A 25,553-nucleotide genomic window follows, 5' to 3' on the forward strand; every position below is an offset into this window, starting at 1 on the left:
AATTTGCATTTATGTTTATTTAAATAATACAATGGACTACAAAATGTAAATGTTTCATGATATTTGTTATATTATACCAACTTTATCTATCAATATTGTTGAAATGAAGATCAAATAGCTGTATGCTGAAATATGTTGAAAAAGTCAAAACTTTACATGGGGTGTACTTACTTTTTCACGTGACTGTATATATACATATATATATATATATATATATATATATATATATATATATATATAGAGCGGACGTACGCTTATGCGTACTTTAATTATATTCATTCATAAAGTTCAACCAGGACGAGCGGACGAGCAGACGTACGGACGTACTTTAATTATATATATATATATATATATATATATATATATATATATATATATATATATATATATATACATACAGTGGAACCTTGACTTACGAGTGCACCAACTTACGAGTTTTCCGAGATACGAGCCGTCGCTCGGGCGGTTTATTGCTTTGAGATGCGAGCCGAGATTTGAGTTACGAGCTTTCGCCACCCGCCACCAGGTGGGTTCCGGTCACGTGGTTATCTTGCCGTGCAAGTATCTCTGCCGTATATCGCTGCTGCTTTGTTTTCGCATTTTGGTTATTTTGGAAAATTTCTTAGTTTTAACCATGGGTCCTAAGAAATTGAGTGCCAAGGGAAGAGAGGATGATGTGCTTGGATATAATACACGCAATCGTCGAAAAACATGAGCGAGGTGTGCGTGTTGTCGACTTGGTGAGGCGGATGTGAAGGCAGCTGAAGATTTTTTTATAACTGAGAAGAAGAAGAGGATGATGTGCTTGGATATAAAACACGCAATCGTCGAAAAACATGAGCGAGGTGTGCGTGTTGTAGACTTGGTGAGGCGGATGTGAAGGCAGCTGAAGATTTTATTATAACTGAGAAGAAGAAGAGGATGATGTGCTTGGATATAAAACACGCAATCGTCGAAAAACATGAGCGAGGTGTGCGTGTTGTCGACTTGGTGAGGCGGATGTGAAGGCAGCTGAAGATTTTATTATAACTTTTGCCGAACTGATAGAAGCCGAACGATACATCCCCCAGCAAATCTTCAACTGTGACGAGACAGGGCTCTTCTGGAAAAAGATGCCGAGGAGGACGTATATAACGGCAGAGGAGAAGAGCATGCCAGGCCACAACTTGTTCAGAGTGCCGGCGATAGCTCGCCTTCTCTTTGTGGAAAACACGGTGAGATCCTTAACATCCAACAACTAATGGGACGCAAATGGGGCGCCCAGTTTAGCGGTACACACATTGATGAATCACCCTGCCTGTGATTCACCCATGACAGGTTATAGCTGGGTCGGGATTCAAACCCAGGCTGGACAGTTTAGAGTCAAGTGTGCGTACCTCCAGTCCAGGCCATCCTGCCAACTTGTATGCTGCATACAGGTGAAATATAAAGCGCGCGAGATATTTTTATATATACTGTATATTTAAAAAAAAATTGGTGTGGTTTTTGGCGGGCTGGAACGGATTAATAGCATTTCAATGCATTTTAATGGGGAAATTTAATTTGAGAAACGAGCAAATTGAGTTACGAGCTCGGTCACAGAACGAATTAAACTCGTAAGTCAAGGTTCCACTGTATATATATATATATATATATATATATATATATATATATATATATATATATATATATATATATATATATATATATATATATATATATATATATATGTATGTATATATATATATATATATATATATATATATATATATATATATATATATATATATATATGTATATATATATATATATATATATATATATATATATATATATATATATATCTATCTATCTATCTATCTATATATATATGTGTGTGTGTGTGGAGCGGACGTACGATAGGAGCGTACGCTGGATCAGAACATCGCTGCGTCCTTGGACGACTCCTCAGCACCATCCCGACACACACCACTGTGTGTGCTATGGAATGAGGTGTTTTTACAGTGGCCGGAGTGCAAATCCTGCCACCAACCTCCTTGAGAGAGGACCCAGTACCCTGGTACTCATTTCGCCAACCTCGGAAGGATGACAGTCTGAGTCAATTTTAATTAGCTCTTTATTTATTTTCTCAAATGTATGCCATTCCACGTAATCAGTCTGACTTTTTCACCACATTTGTCATGTGCTGTCCGTGCTGAAGGGAGGAAAAAACAACTCTTGACAAGAATGTTTGAGACCATTCTTCTGCCATCTATGCATTACACCTCACTGTGCATCCCAGGCCTCACTGCCTACCTGTCTTTGGAGATGCGCAAAGGCGTTGATTTCCTCACATAGCTGTTGACAAAGCATGGTTCCAATTCCAAACCTGTCTCTGAGGGAAGGAGTCTGGGCAGACATTGAGCGCCGCAGGTAGTCCAGAATTCTGGTGTCCATCCTGCTTGCTTGACATCTGGTCACCCGACTGACTCCCATATTTCTAGCCACAGCTTCCTGTGCGCGCCGCGCGGCCAACCTGGAGAAGTTAATTTGCATGATAGCTTTCATCCTGTGTCGGTTTATGATGACTAGGCATGGTGTTGAAAACTAATTCCATTTTCTAAAGTGATCTTTGTTTTGGGATTTTGACTGTCGCATGCTGATACATTTTCGACTAAAGCTACGCGATGCATGTGTCGAACGATGTACATTATCTGCTTTCGGATAACTAAGGAGGTTCGTGGCAGGATTTAACACTCTCAACAGCTCTCCCTACCTCCTCCTCCTCTTCCACATCTTACCCTACCCCTCCCCTCCACTGTCCTGTATCCGATGCCCCCCCCCCTTCCTCTTCATTAACGGTATGGACCTCAAACATCCAGGGCCTTCGCTCAAATTTGACTGATCTCTCCATACAGGTTGCTTCTGACAAACCAGGTTACTCCCTCCTCCGGTATGATAGACCTGAGCCTCGTCCTGGAGGTGGGGTTGCTATCTTTATCAAAAACTCTGTTCCTTACTCTCCCTGCACTGCCCTCTCTCCACCTCACCCCAGGAGTACCTCTGGTTACGGCTTCCACTACGCTCCCACCTTTTGTTCATATGTGTGTTGTACCGTCCACCAAACAGTGAAGACTCCATCTACATCTTGCTGTCTGATAACATGGACTAACTTCTATCTACTCATCGCAACTCTCTCTTCCTCATATGTGGTGATTTCAGTTGTCACCATGCCAGCTGGCTGGGTGTGGGTACCTCTCTCACCAGCGATGGCTCCTCAGCAAAGGACTTCTGCGACTCATTGTGACTGACACAATCTGTCAATTTCCCGACCCGGATCTCAGTCAACAAAGCAGCTTCTCTTCTAGACTTGGTTATAACAACCTTCCCTGCAAATGTCTGCTGCTCTTCTTCTGCTCCAATCGGTTCATCTGACCATATGCTTGTTAAAGTGGACATCTCTCTGGCCATTCTCAGAGAGCCTCCTCAGCGGCGACGAGTCTGGCATTTCACTCAGGCCAACTGGGTCGGTCTTCAAGCAGCCATCAATCATCTGGACTGGTCTCCCATCTCCACTGCCTCTGACATCAACTCATCCTGGGAATTCTTCGAAAGTAAATTGCTCTCTCTCATGCACAGATGTATCCCATCTCGTCTTCAGTTGTCATACCCTTCCCCCCCGCCCATGGTACATGGAATCTTGTGGTGAGGCAGTTGCCCTGAAACAACTTGTCTTCTCCTCCTGGAAGGCAAATCCAACGGAAGGAAATCTCATTTCCTTTCACAAAGCCCGGAACAAGTGTGTGTCTACCCTCAGGCGAGCCAGGAAACAATATCTCTCTACTCTCAAGACTGAACTCTCAAACCTGTCTCCCTCTTCCAAATCCTGGTGGCATCTGGTCAAATCTGTTTCTGGTGTTTGTTCCCCTTCCACCCCCCTCCCTTACCTCAAACGGCTATACCGCTGACTCCGCACGTGAAAAAGCTGAATGCCTCAACTCTGTGTTTGCCTCAAAATCTTGTGTCCCAAACCCGTCCCTCTCTGTACCCACCGTACCCAGTCGTACCCAGCTGCTCCTGGACTCTGTGTCCTTCTCTCCTGACAAGGTGGAGAAGTTTCTGTCAATCCTCGACTCTGATTCTGCAACTGGACCAGACGGCGTCAGCCCACGGGTCCTAAAATCCTGCTCTGCCGCTCTTTCACACCCTCTCTCTGTTCTCTTCACCCTCTCTTTTGCTCGTGGTCATCTGCCATCAGCTTGGAAATCGGCCAACATTACCACTTTGCACAAAAAGGTGCAAAAACAGATCCTTGCAACTACAGACCAATCAGCCTGCTCCCAATTACCAGCAAAGTCATGGAATCCATCATTGCTTTGGATATCAAATCCTTCCTCTTCTCCAATCGCTTGATCTCTGATCATCAATTTGGTTTCAGACCAGGTCACTCTACTCTGGACATGCTGCTTCTGCTGTCTCAACAATGGATGGAGGTCCTCAATGTCAAACAGGAAATCAGAGCTCTCTCCCTTGACATACCACATGCCTTCGATACGGTCTGGCACCCCGCTCTGCTCACCAAACTCTCCTCCTATGGTATCCATGGAAATCTCTACGCATGGCTTGCAGACTCCCTCTCTGGTCGTAGTCAACGTGTGGTCCTGAATGAGTTTCTATCATCTCCCTTTCCTGTTCAGGCTGGAGTTCCCCAAGGCAGTGTTCTGGGCCCTGTGCTTTTTCTGGTCTTCATCAATGATCTCTCTGACTTTCTTGAAAATCCTCTCTATCTCTTTGCTTATGACTCCACTCTCTGCCGCTCCATACCTCATCCCTCAGATCGGCAGTCTGCAGCCTCCTCACTCTATGCAGACCTGGACAAAATCACAGACTGGTCAAACAAGTGGAACATGTCTTTCAATCCTGATAAATGTCACACTCTCACTGTGTCTCTCCGAAAAGACCGACGGGACAACCCTCCCATCTACTTTCTGAACACTTCTCTCCAATAAGTTCTGTCACTCAAGCTTTTGGGTCTCACTATCTGCCATGATCTTTCCTGGGAAAACCATATTTCCAAGTTGGCCTCCAAAGCCAGTCGCCGACTGGGCATCCTCTGTTGTGCGAAATTTTTCCTTGGCACTCCTGAGCTCCTCACCACAAACAAGGCTTTCATCCGCAGCTCAATGGAATACTGTTCTCTCCTCCGGGCCGGTGCTCCTGCCTCACATCTCGCTCGTCTTCACGCTGTTGAAACCAAAGCTTTCAGAGTCATTGGAATCTCCCGCGATGAAGCTAACTCCGAGGGCCTTTCACTCACTCACCGCAGACAGGTAGGTGGTCTTTCTGTCTTCTACCGACTCCTATCCGGCCTAGGTCCCCCAGTTCTATCTGTGCTCTGTCCCCGAAATATTCCTACAGGTTGCACAAGATCTGTCAGCAACCCTCTTATGGTTAAATAGCCAAAATCAGGTCTGTCTGCTCACCTTTACTCCTTCATTCCTCTTTACTCCCACCTCTGGAACAAACTCCCTCACTCCCTTCAATCCAATCCTCCCACAAGGTCTTTAACACAGCTGTTCACCACCATCTCTTATTTTCCCCCATCCAAAACCTTGATCTCTTCTTCCCCTGTTAATTCACCCCTGATCCACTATTTTTTGAAATACTGACTTCTTACCTGGAAGTTCTAGCAGTTTCCATGTGTTTTATACCTCTCCCACCCCCTCCCCCACCCTTCCATGCCTCCTCCACACAAGCCCTCTCTCTCCCACAGATCTGCCGATGTCCCTGTTCTCTGCTGTTGTAATTGTGTGCTTCCCTCTCTCTCCCCATCTTGTCTCCCTCTCCCTTTATTGTGTGTTTTGTTTGTCCATGGTTTGTTTTTTGTGTGATTGATGTTAGCTCCTACACGAGCCTCGAACTTGCATCCAAAAAAAAGAAAAAAACTATTTAAAAACAACATGCAACTGCTTAACATATTTGTTTGCTTTTTATCATCAACTTTCTTTGCACAGGATAACTTCAGCAATGACTGTTTGGGTGAATTATTATTCAAAGCAATCCTAAGTGTGGTGTGCTTTTGCTGTCTGTTCCCCACAGAATCCCAGGTTTAAATGAAGAATCTTAAGTGTGCTGATGACCTCACGCATCTCTCTCGGAGAGGAAAATCATGTGCATACTTTAAAACGTCTTCCCAATGTGAACCGACATTTTAATGACCTTTTGCTCCAAATTCGCCATTTGCCTCGCACTTAGCTGCATATCAGTGATTTTTTTCTTTTTTCTGAGCAGACGCGTTGAGTCTGTCAGATAGAGCGTGCTTCCAACTTTTGCCTGTTGCTAGTTTTATCATCTGAGTTTCTTCATTCCCGAAGGCTGTGGAAAAAGTACACCCAAGAGGTTTTAATTAAGAGTGCCTTATGCTAAACCCTGGAGTGCAGTCTTTTGCTTTAGCCCAAGTGGTTTGGCAACATTAAAAGCCTCCAAGTATTTTCCCCCTCCTCGGAACCACACAGCCACTGTTGAGAGCAAAATGGGATCCACCTGTTACAGGCTTGACAAAGACGCGTTCGTGCGGGAGATGATGAGGAGCAGAGGATGGCCACGCCTGGCTGAGCAAGCCTGCTGCGTAATGTCATTCCATGCAATAGCCTTTGCCACCCCACCCAATCTTGTGGGAGTAGTGTGGTGCTTGTCTGCGGATAAGCAGATGCGGTCGGTTTGCTCCTGCTATTCCTCCGAGGAGATTCTTCCATTTCACTTGCAAAACCTCCCCCCGCCCCTTCTTTAGCCGCCGACATTCCCCATGGCTTTAGTTTTTTCTCAAATCTCCGTTGGTCCTCCAGTCTTTATGGCAACCGTGCGTGGTTGTGTGGATAGAGAAACGGCAAAATTGAGGAAAGGTGTTTTTTTGTGACGTTCGCTCAGGACTTTACCATTTTATTGTCTTTCGAGCTATTGATAGTCATTCCTGGTGGAGTGGCCTGCAAATAATTGTGGTGATTTTGGTGAGACAAGCAGAATTCCTTTGCATGGTAAAGTCATACAGCACGGCACTTGGAAAGGAGACCCGACCCGAGGAAAGTTTTGCTAGCTGCGGATACCAAGATTATGCTTTAACTCTGAAACCATTTTCCAACATAGTGTTTGACCTTAACCAGATGGAGGTACAATCGTTTGAGCAATCACAACATTTTCACAGATTTTCAAATTCAACGCTCATTCTAATTTAATACTGTAAAGTGCAGTCGGTGCAGAATTGTGCTAGTTTTGAATACTTTTGGGACAATAAGTGATCGTTTGTGGAAGAAGGGATGCTTTTCACAGATCCACTCCTCACCCAGGACTGCTTGCTTGTTTAATTTAATATTAGCTTTAGTAGACTATTGCGTTTTGGGAAGTGATTGAGCGAATGAGAATTTTGAGATTAGTATGGGCTAAGGGAACAGTCTTGATGCGAAAGGGATGGAATGATGTCAGGAAAAGCAAGGCAACTTTGTTTTGTGAATCTTTTTATCGATTTATTTGCTTACAAAAACAAGGATTATTGCAAAATGTGCGTTTGAATAATGAAACAAAGACATAAAAATTGTTTGTATCTACCAGTGGAAATTGGGAAGCGAAGAAAACATCCCTGAAGCCAAATAGAATGAAAATGGAGAGAAAGTGAAGTGAGCCAAATTTCCCAAGGGAGCCAAGGAACTGGGGATGAAAATGAACAGGAGTATAAAGGAAAACCTTTTAAAAATGTATTTATTCGGCATTTGCAACTCTACCACGCAGCTTAATCCACTTTAAGACTCCGTCAACAATGACTGGTGTGTGCGTGTGCGCGGGTTTATGTGCAATCATTCGCGGGGCATTCTTTTTTCATCTTGGTTGCCGAGCATGTTTTTGAGTCCACAGAAACATGGAACACAGTGAGCTTAGCTGTTCAGCTTGCGTATCTTGTACCGATCGGACAATTTTTGAAGTGACTGCGCCGATGCTGGATAACTTGTGCCGAAGAGCTGGGAAGGCCTTCGCAGGGGATTTTCTTTTTAACGTCATCTCAGGAGCTCAGTGGGTTTTTGAATTCTGCTAATTTAGAGTTGTTAGAAAAGAAAAACCGCTTTTGAGCTTGAATCCAACATTTTAAAATGACGCCGTGTAATTTGACGTCTAGATGTCATTGGGGGCGAGGTGTCTAATGGATGTATGGGTCTCAAGGCAGGACTTTGTTTTTGGTTTTGCATCCTTGAGATAACCCTGCCGTCACAAAGAGTAGACTTTGAGTCTTCCTTACTGTGAGAAATAAAAGCACAAGCTTTCTCTCTTGCGTACTTGCCTAGGATAACTTCCTATAGTAACCATGATATTCACGTTAAAAAAACCCACCTCCAGCAGAGTCTCACGTGTCGGTCTGCCACCCATCGAGTTGCAAGCTCTGTGCCTGGCAACGTGTTGTGCACGATCTGTTGTGGCTCACCCCATATTGTGGTTTTCTACAATGCTCCATATTCCTACAATTTGAGGTTTCCTTGGCTCTGATTGAATGGAGCAGCATCTGCACAAGCGTAGTAGTGCCAGCTGCTTCTAATGTTCCTAATGTAGCTGGACCTCCTTTTGCATGCCAGCTTTCCAAGTCTATAGCTGTCACTAAATCTTTTTTTTGTCTGCTAAAATGCTTCTATTAAAACCCCACCAGCACAACCTGCTCACCAAGCTACCTTAAAACATATTGACTCTTTCACTTAGCCATACTACAAAGTTGCTCTTCCACTTCATTAATTATGACGCACAAGTGTTTTCATTCTGTCCACAGTTCTTTATACTTTTGTACATGGCTTTTTTGGGGTGAAGCTGCCACATTTTGTGTTTCAGAGAACATTTATTTATTTATTTATTTATTTATTTATTTATTTATTTATTTATTTACGTACTTACTTACTTACTTATTTATTTATTTATTTATTTATTTCTTTATTTATGCGTTTATTTATTTATTTATGCGTTTAGTTATTTATTTATTTATTTATTTATGCGTTTGGTTATTTCCCAAAAAACATTATTTGAAAAATTTGAAAAAGGCTTTCATAAACCATCTTTTGGAAATTCAAATGTGCATATAATGTTTGTTAAACCCAACTAAACCAGGAGGGATTATACAATATACCTACAGAACGGATCGAAAATGGACATCGCCCCTCTCCCTTGTTTCCTCTTTTGCTCTTGTGCTCTGTCATTTGTTCTTTACAATTCACCTCCATGGGATCCACAGTATTTACTTTTATTTCATTCTTGTATTTACCTACGATTATAAAATTATTATTATTATTATGATTATTATTTTTACAAGAGTGAATGTTACTAACATAATGTTTCAAAGCAGGAATTGTGGAAACCCCCTGTAAGAGCCTTAATTAAACGCCTCCGAAGCAAAGTCATTTGTTGGTTTCTTATAATCCAGCAATTGCTGACAAAGTGACGTTTCATTCTGTTGGGAATGTGGGCCGGGTGGTCGGCGCAGGAGGGATCTCTCGTGATGGTCCAGCACGTCGCCATTCAGAGTTAAAGGCAAACTTTTCTAATGCTGCACCCATGTGTCACATGATTGGTGGTGTGCACATGCCTTGCGTGATTGATGCCATACCTTTCCGACCCAAATTTCACAATTTGAAGCCTGACCTAAAATTTAAGGGTACATTTTAAAGAATAATTGTGTTTTTGTCCTAAATCCAATGCTTGGTAGTAATAAACTCCACCGGTGTTAAAGTATAATCGTACTTTGTCGACATTTACAAATAACATGTATCATCAGAAATATTACTACAATAAACTTGGTTTTGTTTAATTTTGATCAGTTTGTCCATTTTGTTGTTGTGTGTACAGGAGGGAAGGTACCAGGCGGACAACTGGGCCTTGAAGTATCGTTTTCCAAGCTCGACCTCAAGGCTTGCAACACCGTGGCCGTGTGGGCCCTCTCAGGAACTTTGGCTTCATTTGAAGCACACATGCATCTTCCAGGTTGTGTTCTTATGCTCGTTTGCATCTGCCCGAGTGTTTGTGCATTTGAGATGTGTTTTTTTTCACAATAGTTTCTCGGAATAATTATCGGAAAGCGAAAGGTGATCCGGTGAACTTATTTTCAAGCTTCATGAACTTGTTTATTTCTGTCTCGCTTTTCTGTTGGGTCATCGGTGCAGGGGACACTCACGTGAATTTCAGCCACGACGTCTTAATTTGGAAAGCACTCCAAATAGCTTGGGTCTTGAGTTCCAGAGATTGCTTGGAGAGGCAATTAAAAAGCAGCATGTTTGACCGCTTCTGAAACACAAACATTATGGGGCCACCATTGTGAATACAACGGCTAAATTGTGTTTGTGTTCCACCTTGCCGTTAACACTGAGCCTTACTGCCCGTTCCACGGCTTCCATTCCAGCCCCATGGAGTTTTGCTTGCTTTTCAAATTGGCGTTAAGTGCCAGAGATGTCATCGCTACTGGATTTGACAAATGGCAAACATTTTGATCGCTCTGAGTGATGTGCTTTTTGCTTGGCAAGGACACCCCCTTCCCCACCACCACCCCTCCATCCCCTACTTCCATCTGTGCAAAATATTGTTTTGGATAACAAGGGCCTTTTTCACGAGGGCCGCACCATGTGGATCGCTTTAATCAGCATTTTGCTGTAATACGAGCTGACCAATCGTACGGCTGATGAAGAAAAAGGCGGTTGGTTGAACTTGATGTGATGAAAATTAGTCTGACGTGTTTGCAGGTACAGGGCATTTGTTCCTGAAGTGAGAAGGATAAATTGTATCCGTATGCTCAGTTTTCCATCCATCCTTGTGTCGGTTTCTTTTAGTGACTAGATTTTCCAAGGAGAGCCTGCATACTTGATTCTTTCTTCATTTAATTTTTTTTTTAATTCCCTGGTTGAATTAATTTCCAAATTTGTTAACTAAACCATTTATAATTACCTATTGTGACGTAATTGTTTTTGTAAAAAAAATAAAAAAAATCTTTGTTTTGTGACCGTTGTTGCATTATTTCAGAGATTTGAAAGTGCCTCCGGCACACCGGTTTCTTCTGGGATTCAATTTTAGATAATTATGAGATGCACCCACCTTGGTTAGACCTAGTCGTTCATTTCCCAGTATACCATCAAGTAGCTCAGAGGGTTCAGTGAGATTGAGGGATAGGTAGGGTCTTGGCCAAAAATATTGGCACCCTTGCACTTTTTTCAAATAACCTACAATGTTCTCTAAAAATAAGTTGAAATTGACAAAAGTATTTGGTATCTACAATTCTATATTTCACTGTTAATATTACAGAACCTTTGTTTTTGATTCATAAATTATTATATCCTTTTAAATCAGAAAATAAAAAGAAATGGCATTGATAAAATTATTGACACCCTCGACTTAATATTTGGTAGCACAGACTTTGGACAAAATAACTGCAGTCAAGCACTTCCTATAGCCATGAATGAGCTTCCTACACCTCTCTCTTGGCAGTTTGGCCCACTCTTCTTGTGAAAACTGCTCCAGTTCTCCCGGATTTGAAGGGTGCCTTCTCCCAACTGCTGCTTTCAGATATCCCCACAGGTGTTCAATGGGATTTAGATCTGGACTATGATCTGGACACCCAGTGCCAGAGGCAGCACTATCGGAGTGCTGGTCACTTCAGAACATTCCAGCGTTTTGACTTGAACCATTCCTGGGTGCTTTTTGAAGTGTGTTTGGGGTCATTGTCCTGCTGCAAGACCCATGACCACTGACGGAGACCTGGCTTTCTGACACTGGGTTGAACATTGTGCTCCAATATGCCTTGGTAATCTCCTGATTTCATGATGCCATGCAGACATTCAAGGCACCCAGTGCCAGAGGCAGCACAGCCACCCCAAAACATCACTGAACCTCCTCCATGTTTGACTGTAGGGAAGGTGTTCTTTTCTTTGAAGGCTTCATTTTGTTTTCTGCAAACACAGAGATGATGTGCTTTACCAAAAAGCTCTAATTTGGTCTCATCTGTCCATAGGACATTCTCCCAGAAGGATTTTGGCTTGTCCAGGTGTGTTTTGACAAACTCCAGTCGGGCTTTCTTTTGTCTCTCTCTCAGCAGTGGGGTGCTCTTGTGTCTCCTACCATAGAACCCCCTTTCATCGAGTTGGCAACGGATGATGCAGGTTGAAACTGTCGTACCTTGTGTCTGAAGGTCAGCTTGAATCTGTTTGGCAGTTGATTGAGGTGCTTTCCCCACCATTCAAACAATCCGTCGCTGCAATTTTCGATCAACTTTTCTCTTGCGGCCACGTCCAGGGAGGTTGGCTACAGTGCCATTGGCCTTAAACTTCCTGATAGCATTGCATACGGTGGACTCAGGAACATCAAGGTCTCTGGAGATTGACTTGTAGCCTTGAGATTGTCCATGCTCGGCTACAATCTTGTCTGACCTCCTCACTACCACGCAGAATGAATCTGACCTCCTCAGACAATTCTCTTGTTTTCTTACTTTTCTACATGTGCATTGCCGTACACACAGTGACACAAAACAGCAGAATGACTCCTTTTCTCTATTCAAACTGGTTGAATGAGTGTTTTTTATATTGCAGGCACCTGCAACTCACCATTGGTGAGTTCAGTTCCAAAGTACAGGAGAATCACCTGCTTGAAATCTGATATTTCTAACGACTTCTAAAAGGTGCTAATAATATTGTCCGGGCCGTTTTAGCATTTCTGTATGGAATAAGCTAAGATCTAGTAAATGTTAACCTTTTTTTTTGTTTTTTTCCCACTGCAAACCAAAGAAATACATATGTGGATAACAAGTTGATAGATAACAACTTTGTTAGTTGTTAGTTGTTGTTTGATAACAAGATAACAAATACATATGTTAGCCTGATGTTGGCTTAGCGGCTCGGGTGCCGGCTTAGGATCCTAGGATCCTGGGTTCGAATCCCGGTCGATCGCTGAATTAATGCCAGGGGGGTTGTCTCAGCCTGTCATCCTTCCGAGGTCGGCTAATTGAGTACCAGTTCACTGGTAATTCCCTGTTTGTCGTTAAAGGCGGCAAAAAGGGTTGGCGTCAGGAAGGGCATCCGGCCGTAAAACATTGCTTTAAAAAGGGGACCAAAAAACAACAACAACCACGGTTCCCGAAAAAGGCCAACCCCCGCTTTGCGGGGAAAAATGGCCTCTAAAGGTGGTTATATATATATATATATATATATATATATATATATATATATATACATACAGTATATATATATATATGTATACAGTATATATATATATATATATATATTTCTATATATATATATATATATATATATATATATATATATATATATATATATATATATATATATATATATATATATATACATACTGTATGTATATATACACAAAGAATTAAGTTAAGCACCCCTACACAACGAATTAAGGTAAGCACCCCCTAATATATATTCTTTGTGTATATGTATACATTGGCATATATTCTAAGGTATGTGAGATCAAATAATGATTGGTATGACATTAGCAATTATCCATTGATGAAATTGAGTGATCAAAGTGAAAAAAAGTGATTGGTTGAGTCAGTGATCCGATCACGTGGGTCCTACACACGTTATTGACGCAAAGATCGCTAGAGGTCTTCTCAGAACAATGACTGTACGTTAGAAAACATAAACGTCATCCACACTGTCCGTGATGGACCTATAGCTCCATACTTAAATTGAGGTGAAAATATGCCTAAAATTCCCAAAAAATTTCACCTTAAATTATTCAGAATAAAATATTGAAAACGGCATGATTGTTATGTTTTTATGTGACCATAATATCACTTCTCCAGAAAATATAGCAATATCATGGGTATATTACACTGTTTTGACGACAACAAACTTGTAATGTGCGAGGTTGTAAAAAAACGGGGGGGGGGTGCTTAACTTAATTCTTTGTGTATATATATATATATATATATATATATATATATATATATATATATATATATATATATATATATATATATATATTATATATACAGTATATATATATTATATTTATATATATATATTATATATATATATATATATATATATATATATATATATATATATATATATATATATATATATATATATATATATACACATATATACATACATACATACATACATACATACATACATACACATACATACATACATACATACATACATACATACACACACACACACGGTGTTCCAAAAAGACCCAGACAAATTTGGTTGTTAATATATTTAGAACCACAAGTGATACAATGATACGCTTTGGTTTATATGATACAGAAACCCATATCGTTTTGTACACACCACCATTGCACTCCAATGTCAGCTCCGTTTGTTGTGCGCAGGACATCAAGGTGGAACACAAGTTTTTGCCATGTTTGGCTCAGCATGTCTGCGTTCACCAGTGCGCATGCAGCTGCGATCCAAGAACGAAGATCCTGCAGGTTTTCCACCTTGGTGTTGTAGACAGCCTTGGTGTTGTAGACAGCTATGGTGTTGTAAACATGAATGATATCGGTTTGCAGGTCTTCAATCTATGGGAAGGCAGATCCTTCCAACATGTTCCTGTAAATTGTTGAGATCACTGTGTCCTCCGCAAAGAAAAACTGACCGACCAAGTGGTCATGGAGAAGGCCACACTGCACATTGACTTTTGGACTGTCACATATGTGTTCAATGACCACATGGGGGTTTTTTGGAGTCCCAGATCCTCACATTGTGCTGATTGACCTTCCCCGGTGCATGAGAGCAAGCTTCATCTGTGAACATGACCTTTTCAGGTCATCTTTGTTATCCTCTATGCAACTGAGCATTTCCAAGGCAAACACCTTGTGTGTGGGTCCATCATTTGGTTTGAGGTCCTGCGGAATCTGCACCTTATCGGCATAAAGTTCCAGTCTTTTATGGAAAATCCTTTGTACAGTGGTGGTTGGTAGTGCCAGTTCTCTGGATGCACGTTGGATTGATTTTCTCAGACTTTGTTGAAATGACTCATGCACTAGTTCAATGTCTGCTGCACTTGTGCCTGGTTGACTGGTACTTTTCGGTTTCTGACAACTTCCAGTTTCCTTAAACTTCTTGTACCATTCTCTGATACCAGACCACAATTGCGGATTCCTTCCATACTTTGTATGGAAATTACGCTGAACTTGCATGTCGGATCTTGTCTCGATGAACGATTTGATGTGCTAAGCTTTCTGCTGGGTCACCATTTTATTTTACATTAAACCATTAGACCTGAAAATAAAGAAAACTTTGAGTTTCTGTATCATATAAAACAAGCAAGAGCAATCAGAGATTGCGGACCCCCACCAGGACATGTTTTTCGTGTTTTTTTAAGTCTTTTGTGTTAAAGCAAATATGACGGCCGAGCCACGTGAACAATGACGTCATCTTTTTTTTTTTCTCCACCACTTTATCCCTATATGACTCTCAAGAATTTTCATCTTGATCGGATGAAGTTTATACTTGTCGAATTATGACATCATAATGGAGGAACCGATGACATAATAATTAATATATGTTATTCCCCATGGAGAGTTATTTACAATGAGCCATGTCTTAATCTTTGCTATGCAGCTCTTTCGGAGATATAAAGGTGCAAAGTTTTTCGGTTTTTCAAATATGGCGCCCATGCCACGTGACCTATGATGGTCATAATTATCATTGAAAATATTATATAGGAGTAGGCGCAACTACGATTAAAATTTCCTGTCAATCGGACCAACAGCTGCAGAGAAAATCATATTTATTCTGTGCGGACAAAGAGACAGACAGACACACAAACGGACTCAAATGCAATACCCTCTCCTCTGGCGAGGGTAACAAAGGGTATCATTACGTCATTTGTTATATTAAATATATTAACAACTAAAGTTGTCCAGGTCTTTTTGGGACATCCTGTTTATGTGGATATATGTATATATTAATATAGATTCTTCATTATTAGCCATTTGGTCTGTATCGGGACCTGACCCTTTCATCTGGAGTGACCTCTGGCGATCACATGGGGTGCAGCAGGAGTTTGTTTATTTTCCTCTGAACCTCCTTACTGCCACCATGGCAGCTGTGAGTGATAAATAGAGTGGAGGATTGGCCCAAACCATGGAGATCGATTGGCAGCGTGTTGGCCTCGTTTTTATTTGAGTTAAACGCCTGAATATTTGGACGTGTTTTATTGTTGGCTTTTGGTTCCGGCTTGGTCTCCAATGGCTGGAGTTCATTGAAGACACGGCATTTGCTGCACTCCTCTTCCCACCCCCTTCCTATCCCTCTTCTTGTCTACGCCACCCCGGGGACGCTCGGATTTCATGCATGACTGATGTGAAACTTTCCCCCACAATGAACTTTGTTTCCATGCTTGAATTTACAAGCGTTTGAGAAAATGTTCTCTCTAGGCCTCTTCAGCACCATTTGTTTTCACAAATAACCCCACTTTGCATTAAAGGCAATTGTTAATGATGCCGGGTACCCATGCCCCATGTGTTGACCTCGCATGAAACTAAGCACAAGTGTATTATGAAATCTTAGATTCTCAATGACCTGCTAGCTTGAGGATGAAATGTTTTGGTATTTTGATTGAAGAAAACCAGTTTTGGCTGAGATCATCTACCTTCCCATCATTCTTCCAGTAAGAATGTATATGTGGTAACACTTTGTCCTTGGCGTGTTTTCAGGCACAGACTGGTCTGGAGAGCAAGGCATCATACCCTTGTTCCAAGGACCCACGAGCACAGCGGTCCTGTACCGGCCCAACTGGCTGCACCAGGAGAATGAGCCGGAGTTCCAAGCCGGAGGATCCCATTTTGTAACGCTCACACTACAGATTCCTCATGATATGTCCTCATCATCGTTCAGCACAGGTAATTGGAATGTCACGTCTGTGCGCAACGGTACGAGAACATTCTCAATCTTGTCCTGTCTGCATGGCTGATCTTTTTAGTTGTTTTTAGTTTAGGCTGATATTTTAGATATTGAATTAGGGCTTGGATTAGAGTTTGTACATAAATCATGTGCAGGACAAAGACAATAGTGGACATCAGTTTACTTGATTGTGATTTGCGTGAACATTACTGAACAATGGACAGATGCGTATAGTCAATAGGAATTGAACCTATTGGTTCGGATGGGAACACAAAACAGGCCAATACGACTGCACAAAAAAACGCAATGTGTTCTTACAAGGAAGGAGGAGGAAATAGGAATAAAGCCACCAGTCCCTTCATTCCTGTATCATATTCACGTACTTGTTAATTTAAGGTAATCTGTGTCATCAACATCACCCATCCATTTTGTTATATTTTTCCTGCATGCTCCTTACATGTAAATCCCATTTACTCGATGGCTGTGTAACAGTTCATATAGTTTATATGGTAGTGATGCAAGCTCAAAGGGGGGGATATACAAAAGATGAATGTGTATCTTATACCGCCACGTGATTGCAAGTGGTCGGATAGCTTTCTTTATGCTCCTTATACAACAGGCATTTTATGAAGCTCCTTATGAATTCCTCCTTATTCCTTATAGTCTGGCAGCTAAGCTAAATATAGCATAACAATTGTGCATTTTGTGAGGAAAGCACCAAATTTGGCACACTAGTAGACTATCATATTATGAAAAGATCTGGATATTGGGCCATCTCAGATTCAGAGATTTGATTTTTGCAAGATTTGCAGATTTTGCAGATTTGCAAGCTGAGATTGCAACGCCAGGGACGGCCGACTCCTTCCTGCGAGCTGCCCACGTCACCCGCACAAAAAGAGCTCATCAAATCACTGCAGCGGCACTGCACATCTTGCAACACCATGCGTATGAACGCCACTGCATGACATATGCTGATGATGCAGAAGACCTGCCTGAGTTCGAAGACCGGTGTCACCAGAGAGGAGAAGACATTCCCAACTTTCAGTACTGGGCAACTGTGCTGGAACTAGAGATGTTGGTACTGGTCTACGTGCGTTCTCTGCGGCAGGCTTCATTCACGATGTACCTTGATGCCCTGACGGAACTGGTCCCATGGTTCCATGCCTTAGACCACACACACTATGCCAGGTGGGTCCCTGTTCACCTGAGGGACATGGTTGCACTCCCAATGAAGCACCCAGATGTAGCCAGAGAATTCAGGGCTGGCAACTTCACTGTACAGAAGACGAAGAAGGTGTTCTCTTCGATCCCAATCGAATCGAAATCTTGCAAAAATCAAATCTCTGAATCCGAGATGGCCCAATATCGAGATCTTTTCATAATATGATAGTCTACCAGTGTGCCAAATTTGGTGCTTTCCTCACAAAATGCACAATTGTTATGCTAAGTTGCCCCACTATTAGAATTCCTTAGAATTCCTCCTTATGAATTCCTTATGAACTCCTCCAATTTTATACAACAGCTCCTTATGAAAGAGATTTTTTTTTCCCCACGATATGGCATGCTGTTGGCATAGTTCAAGAACTAGTCTTTCCATTAAATGCTTTATCACGTGTCCTTTCATGCCTTTCGTACAATTATCCAGTTCAAGTACACATGGGGTCACAGTGTCAAAGATTTGCATTGATGTCAAAAGGCAGCACTCCAGCACTGGGAAGGCAGTTGTTCTTGTATTTTTCTGGTTAAAATGTACATGTACTGTTATCTTTTATTTATTTATTATCAAATATATATATATATATATATATAAGAGTGAGGCTCATGGAAGAGCTAGGTTAAATTGATGGTGTGTGTCATGTGCCAACAATTGGGCACAACCCCAGCCAGGGGATAAACAAACGGGAAAGGAACAGAGAGAGAGGAGGGGAGGAAACACTGATATCAGGAAGTAAGAGGGTTGGGTGAGGAAAGGTTATTGGGGGTAATAAAGAACGTTGGCCAGGATGGGGTATGGCACGAGGTAGCGCTGTTCAGCACTTTAGCAACAACAAGCTTAACAAAACGAACATTTTTCCATTGTAACCATTTGGCAAGCTTAAGTACCCAGAGGCAATCATGTACTGCACACCACGTTGCTGCCCATATGAAGTGAAGCTTAGCAAAGGAAAACCTGAGCACCCTGATACCTTGACGGAGTTTTAAAGCACATTTTACCATGTTAAAATTCGCATTCATTTTGAAAGAAACGAGCACACGTTTTTGTGTGCGGTGCAGTACTTTGTTTTTGATCTGTTATGATAACTGATTTAAAGCTGCAATTGACGAGCTCAAATTGCACGGTGTCTTCAAGCCTCTTCAGCTCCACATGGAGATGTCCTTATTGTGGGAATAAAAAAAACCGCCTTGTTTGCTAACGACGGTTAAATCCTTTACACAATTGTACACAAAAGCAACTTCGGACCGGCGACTGTGACGCGCTTCTTTGTAGTTGGTGATAGTATGATAGGGGAGGGGTAAGCGTTCAATATTCCGCCGATTCAATGTGGGAATGCCTGCTTGCTTTTGTGAGCAGGAGGATGATGAGGAGGGAAGGACAGAACTGGGGTTAGGAGAGGTGGAGGACTTTTGGGAAGGGGGAGGGGAGATAGTTGTGTACTTTTAGCAGTGGGAGGGGGGTGTTGAGGGGGGGGGGGGGGGGGGAGTTGAGGAATTTTGGTCGTGGGGGTGGGGGGAGTTGAGTTTGGTGGGTTTGTAGTTGAGGAATTTTGGTCGTGGGGGTGGGGGGAGTTGAGTTTGGTGGGTGGGGGGGGGGGGGGGGGGTAGTTGAGGTATTTTGGTGCAGGGGTGGGGAGTTGAGGTCTCTTGGTGCTGGCGGGCAGGGGGGGGGGGGGGGGGAGTTGAGGTCTCTTGACTGGGGATGGGGTTGAGGACTTTTGAGGAGAGGATGGAGGTGGAGTTGGAGTTGAGGACTGTCTGTGGGGGGAGGGTTGAAGGCTTGGGGATTGACATGTTAGGGTTGGGAGTGGTATATGGTGAGGATTTGGGGTTGTGAGGCAGGTGTTTTTGGAGGGTGGGTTGATGACTTGGGGTTTGTGGTGGTGAGGGGGGGGGGGGGGGGAGGAGGAGAGTTGAGGACTTGGTCACATTTTACATTGTGCAGATGTTTCACGGATCCCTGTTAATTAAAATATTAATGTGACAAAAAAAGAAAGAATCAAATGTATGAAAATGCATCCACACTGAGGCTGGTTTGGAGCACTATATGTCTAATGACTGATATTTCGAGACTTAAAGGGAATAGAACTCTGAATAATTTCAATTTACTATGCAGATCTTATCATTATTACTTTTTTCCCATTTTAATTGTTATAATTTTAAAAATTCATTCCTCATATCAAAAAAATATGGTATATAGTAAATAAATGGGATCTATGGGGCATTAGCATTGTGAGGATGGAGAGGGGTACATATTCGTGGAAAAATGGCACTTGTGTGTAAAAATGTTGCACTTGGGATTAATGCCAGCGTTTGATGTTGATATTCCGAATATTTGTTCCACTGAAGCCCATGGTAGCTCTGGGGGAGGTACGTGAGTTGTGTGGGCTAGGTTTCTGTGCCATTCATACTGTTGTCCCTACAAACCCTAATTTTGTGTGTGTGTGTGTGTGTGTGTGTGTGTGTGTGTGTGTGTGTGTGTGTGTGTGTGTGTGTGTGTGTGTGTGTGTGTGTGTGTGTGTGTGTACACACGTACGTACATACATACATACATTGATGGGAAGTTGCATTTAAGGACAGTGTGCCATGTCAGTTGTGGAATGCAAAAGGCATTGAGCATGCACCACACCTGTCTTTGCCATGCCAAGCCACCCCGCCATCGTGCTTAATGGTAATATGATGATGATGCATTGAAAGCACTTTTTGGCTTGTTTGTATGTACTGCAATGTACAGGTCGTGGACAAAAATGGAAACACCTTGGTAAATGAGGGACACCAAGTTTATTGAAAGCAACGGCTTCCACACAGGTGTGGCCCATGTGTTACCTGAGCAAATAACATCCCAGCATGCTTCTGGGCCATGTATAAAAATGATGCACAGCCCTGGTTGCCTATAATTTTAGCTAACGGCTGCAAGAAGAGACCTCAGTGATTTTTAAAGAATGGTGATTGTTGGCCCACATTTGGCAGGAGCTTCAGTGACAATGACAGCTCAACTTGCTTATGTTTCATGAGCAACGGTGTCTAAGGTGATGTCGGCATGGAACTCTGAGGGAAATGCATCATGAGCAAAGAGTGGAACAACAATGGGTGGAAGCGCATACTCCAGGATCGTTATATCCGTGCATTAATTTGAAGTGCAAGGCAAAGCAGGTGAGCACCTGCAGATAAATTGACTGTAAATTTAAACCTGGGGTGTGAGCAGCCAGTTTCATCGAAACGGTCTGCCGAGAACTCCACAGTGCGGGATACCATATAGTCGGGTTGCAGTGCACAGACCGCTCATCACACCTGGCGATGCACGTTTGCGAGTCCAGTGGTGCAAAGAGCACAGGCAATGGACTACCGAGCAGTGGAGAAATGTGACATGGCCTGATGTGGAATCATCCGTCACCATGTTCTAGCCAAACAGACGAGTGCACGTGTGGCACCAACCTAAAGAACTCTACAACCTTGAGTGCTTGGTTCTGACATTGAAGGTGGTTCTGTAATGTTGTGGGGCACATTCTCCTGGCATGGTTTGGGTGCAGTCATTACCTTAGAAGGCAAGGTCAATGCCAATCTCTACTTCACCCCATGTTGCAGGATTTCTTTCCTGCTGACAGAGGTGTCTTCGAAGTTGACAATGCTCAATGGTTTGATGAGCATGACACTGATGTTGTCCATATGTCATGGCCTTCTCAATCACCAGATCTGAACCCATTCGGGCATTTGTGAGATATTCTTGAACGATGCCTGAGACAGCGTTTTACACCTCCATCAAGCAGATGTGAGTTGATTGGCTTTCTCATGGAAGAATGGTGCCGCATCCCTCATACAGAATTCGAGACGCTGGTCAACGCCCTATTAAGTGACTTTTAATTGGTGTTTCTATTTTTCTGTCCACTATCTGTAGTTCATCTTTAATGCAGTTTCAAGGCCCCAAATGTGAATTTTTGGGTTTTTTGTCGGCTTTTCCTTGCCTGCAGTAAGCTAAGCAGTCATAAAACACCACGTTTTATAAACAGTCAAAGCAAAGGAAATTCACCTGCCAACTTGGAGTGGAAAGCTGGGCAGGACATCCTGTATTTGTGTGTTCCATGCTCGATCAGGTCACGTTCAGTGCTTTAAAAAGTGGGAGAAGCTTCCCATGAGTACCTTCTGTTCTCTTCTCTTGTCTTGTCCGACCTGCAACGATTTCCTGTTGCATTCTGTGCAGAGCTTGTTTTTAATTTTAAAATCTTACCTGAGTAAACAGCAAAATCTTACCTGTGACAAACTATAACAACACTCTGTAGAGCGCATACCTCCACCAGGCTGATTAGTTTATATTTTGTATCCCACTGATAGGCCAGATCTGGATTCGTACCTGAACCAAAATCCAAACGGCTGGTTCTCGTCACCTAATCAACTCTACCACATAGTTTTGTCATAAATCTTCCACAACTTTTTGAAACATCATGCTGTGATGTCGTTTTTAGCCCTATCACTTAATAGTGGAGAATCACTTAAAAATTTTCTGATCTCGATCCGTATTAGGATCTTCACCAAAATCGAATCGATTCGCCCTTGTCACACACACAACCTGTCCACCAAGTTTCCTCTGAATCCGTCCATAACTTTTTGAAATATCATGCTATATATCAGTTTCAGCCCTAACATTCAATTGGGGAAGAATCACTTAAAAATTCTTTGATCCAGATCTGGAGGCAGATCTTCACCAAAATATAATTGTCTCGTCTTTTTCACATACCCAACCTTTCCACCAAATTTCATCTGAATACGTCCACAACCTTTAGATATCCTGTTCACAATTAGACAGACAGGGGTGAAAACATAACCTCCATCCACCTTCGGTAGCGGAGGTTATATGTTAACATCGGCAATTGTACTTTAATTAGGTCTAACTCAGGATCGGTTTGGTTAAGACATTACCCAAATGATGAATCCTATTGATTGGCCAAGGTCTGACAACACTGATAAACTCAGATTAATTTAAATATAACGTTTTCTGTAAGTACCTGTCATATGGTGCACAGTTGGCATTTAAGGCAAGTTTTGAATGTGTGGCTGATTTGTCTCGCAGACTAGGCCTCAAGGGCAAAACCCAACTCCAAACCCAATGCTGGAACCGCAGCGTTAGATTTTTCCCATTCGAGATTTTAGTCCTTTTCGATCCATGTTGGGGTCTCTTTCCTACAATGTCGCCGGTTTCCCTGTCGATGTCATAATTTACCATCTATCTATAATTCCACTAATCTCTGTGTGTCTGTGTGTGTGTCTGTGTGTTTGTCTGTGACCGCTGTTTCTCGACAACCACGGGTCCGATATACTTGAAACTTGCCAGGTATATTGCTGGGGACCCGAGGATGTGCCTTTTCAACGTTTCATATTAATCGGACAAGTAGTTACCGAGCTATGTCCAAAAAACGATTCAACCAATCAGAGAGCAGCGAGCTATCACGTGTGCCGAACGTGGCGAACAGACTCTGCCTCGGACGGCACATTTGAGAGCGTATTCATTTATTTCACGTTGGAAAACTATGTTGCCGTTAAACTATGTTTTAAAACTAATTAAAACTAATTTGCGATTCATCGTAACTGCGATTTGCGACCTTCCGGACAGTGAAGACTGCACTTCCGGCAGCCAATCACAGAACGCGTTATTGCGTAGGCGTGGCCGATGTGAGAGCGAGCCGAGCCGAGCGCGTGCGCCATTACGGTTCGTAATTCGATTTCTTCCGGAGAAAATAATAATTTCTCGATTTCTTATGCGCATTATTTCTCCCAATTCAGTCAGAGCGAAGGGCGGAAGCGAAGAGCGTTGTTTTTTTTGTTTACGGGCGTACGGGCGTACGGGCGGGGTAGAGCGTACGGGTAGCGTTTTTTTTTTTTTTTGGCAAGGAACGGGCACCCACGTACGGGCATGCCCTAGTTTCTAAAATGTCATCACACTTAATGTATCATTTTGTGTCCTCCTGTCCATGTCCTTCATGTAAAGCATTTTTCTGCCCATTTGTGAGTCTTGAACTGTCAAAGTCACTTATCACTTGTACATTTTCCCCTTGTGCAGTGAAGTCTAAGACATGCCAGCAGCATCAATATGTATTTACTGATTTTTCAACTTCACAAACCTGACAAACGAATAATCTGGTTTTCTTTTTGAGCATTTATTTTCTGTTTCATTACTTTACCATATTTTTTGTTTAAATTACCATTTTATTTCCTAACTTTTCATTATATTAATTCATAATGAACCAAATTTGCCAGCAAAATGGTTAGAGCATCCGCTCTGAGTCTGAGAGGTTGGTGGTTCAAACCCCTGCGGAGGTCAAACCAAAATACCAAAGACTCGTGCCAAAGTACCTGCTGCTTCCTTTCTTGATGCTCAACATTTAAAAATGATAGAGCACGGACACAAACAACCATATGTTGGCAGCCATAGTGCAGGCTTTGGGGGACCTAATGGCCTCCTCCTGCATTTAATTAAGTTCCTTGTTAGGGGACTCGTATTATACTTTATAGTTGCCTGGCTCTTGAACCTCCCACCGCCTCCCTTTTACCAAGGTGCATCCAGCTTTTTACCAAAATGTGGTTCAACCCGTTTGATATGTTACTTATCGTGTGTGTACAATTATCTTGTAATGATGGAATCGCATATTTTGGCACAAAAGGTAGTTAAACAATGTGTTTTATTGAAGAATGTCAAGTGCGGAGAAGGTCTTTCCTTGTAAAAGTGTTCTAACAAAGCATGTCAACAATTCTCAACGTCCCATGAACTAGAGCGGCACTTGGTAGAGAGCAGAGCATACCTGCGCCAAGCTGAACAGTTTACCGTTTGTATCCCACTGATAGGTCGGATCTGGATTCGGACCTGAACCAAAATATAATCGGCTTGTTCTTGTCACCTAACCAACTCAGCCACCCAGTTTTGTCACACGTCGTCCATAAGTTTTTGAAATATCATGATGATTATCGTTTTTAGTCCCATCACTCAATGGTGAAGAATCACTTGCAAATTAAAAAAATTCTCATATCCGGATCCAGATTCGGATCTTCACCAAAGTCGAATTGATTCGTCCTTGTCACACACACAACCTGTCCAATATGTTTTGTCCGTACCCGTTCATAACTTTTTGAGATATCCTGCTATATGTTGTTTTTACTCTATCACTCAATGGTGAAGAATCACTTTAAAAATTCTCTGATCCAGATCCAGATCCGGATCTTCATCAAAATCGAATCATTTTGTCCGTGTCACATACACAACTGCTCCACCCAATTTCGTCTGAATCCATCCACAACTTTTTGAGATATCCTGTTCACAAACAGTCATACAAATAAGAAAAGACATCAGGTAGCCTGACAGGTATGACAAAAATCGAGAGAATCAAGAAATTGATTTATTGTGTAATTTAAATAACTAAATAAATAATAATTGTAAAAATAATTACTTTCTCAATCAGTTGGCTAATAGCATACCTAAACCACCACCGTTTCATCCGAATCTAA

The 25,553-nt window shown here is 42.2% G+C and overlaps 1 protein-coding gene across 1 annotated transcript in view; it reads left to right on the top strand.

The window, feature by feature from the left end:
• VPS13B (vacuolar protein sorting 13 homolog B) overlaps positions 1-25,553 on the top strand; it is a gene marked incomplete in the record, with an annotated part of 603,006 nt that overhangs the window by 252,616 nt on the left and 324,837 nt on the right. Inside the window, 2 exon segments of the mRNA XM_078786778.1 lie at positions 9,829-9,963; positions 16,661-16,846. Of these exon segments, the coding sequence (XP_078642904.1) occupies positions 9,829-9,963; positions 16,661-16,846 (321 nt within the window).

The sequence above is a fragment of the Myxine glutinosa genome, chromosome 11 (genome assembly GCF_964187855.1).
Source record: "Myxine glutinosa chromosome 11, kmMyxGlut1.1, whole genome shotgun sequence".
In the NCBI taxonomy this organism is placed as follows: domain Eukaryota; kingdom Metazoa; phylum Chordata; class Myxini; order Myxiniformes; family Myxinidae; genus Myxine; species Myxine glutinosa.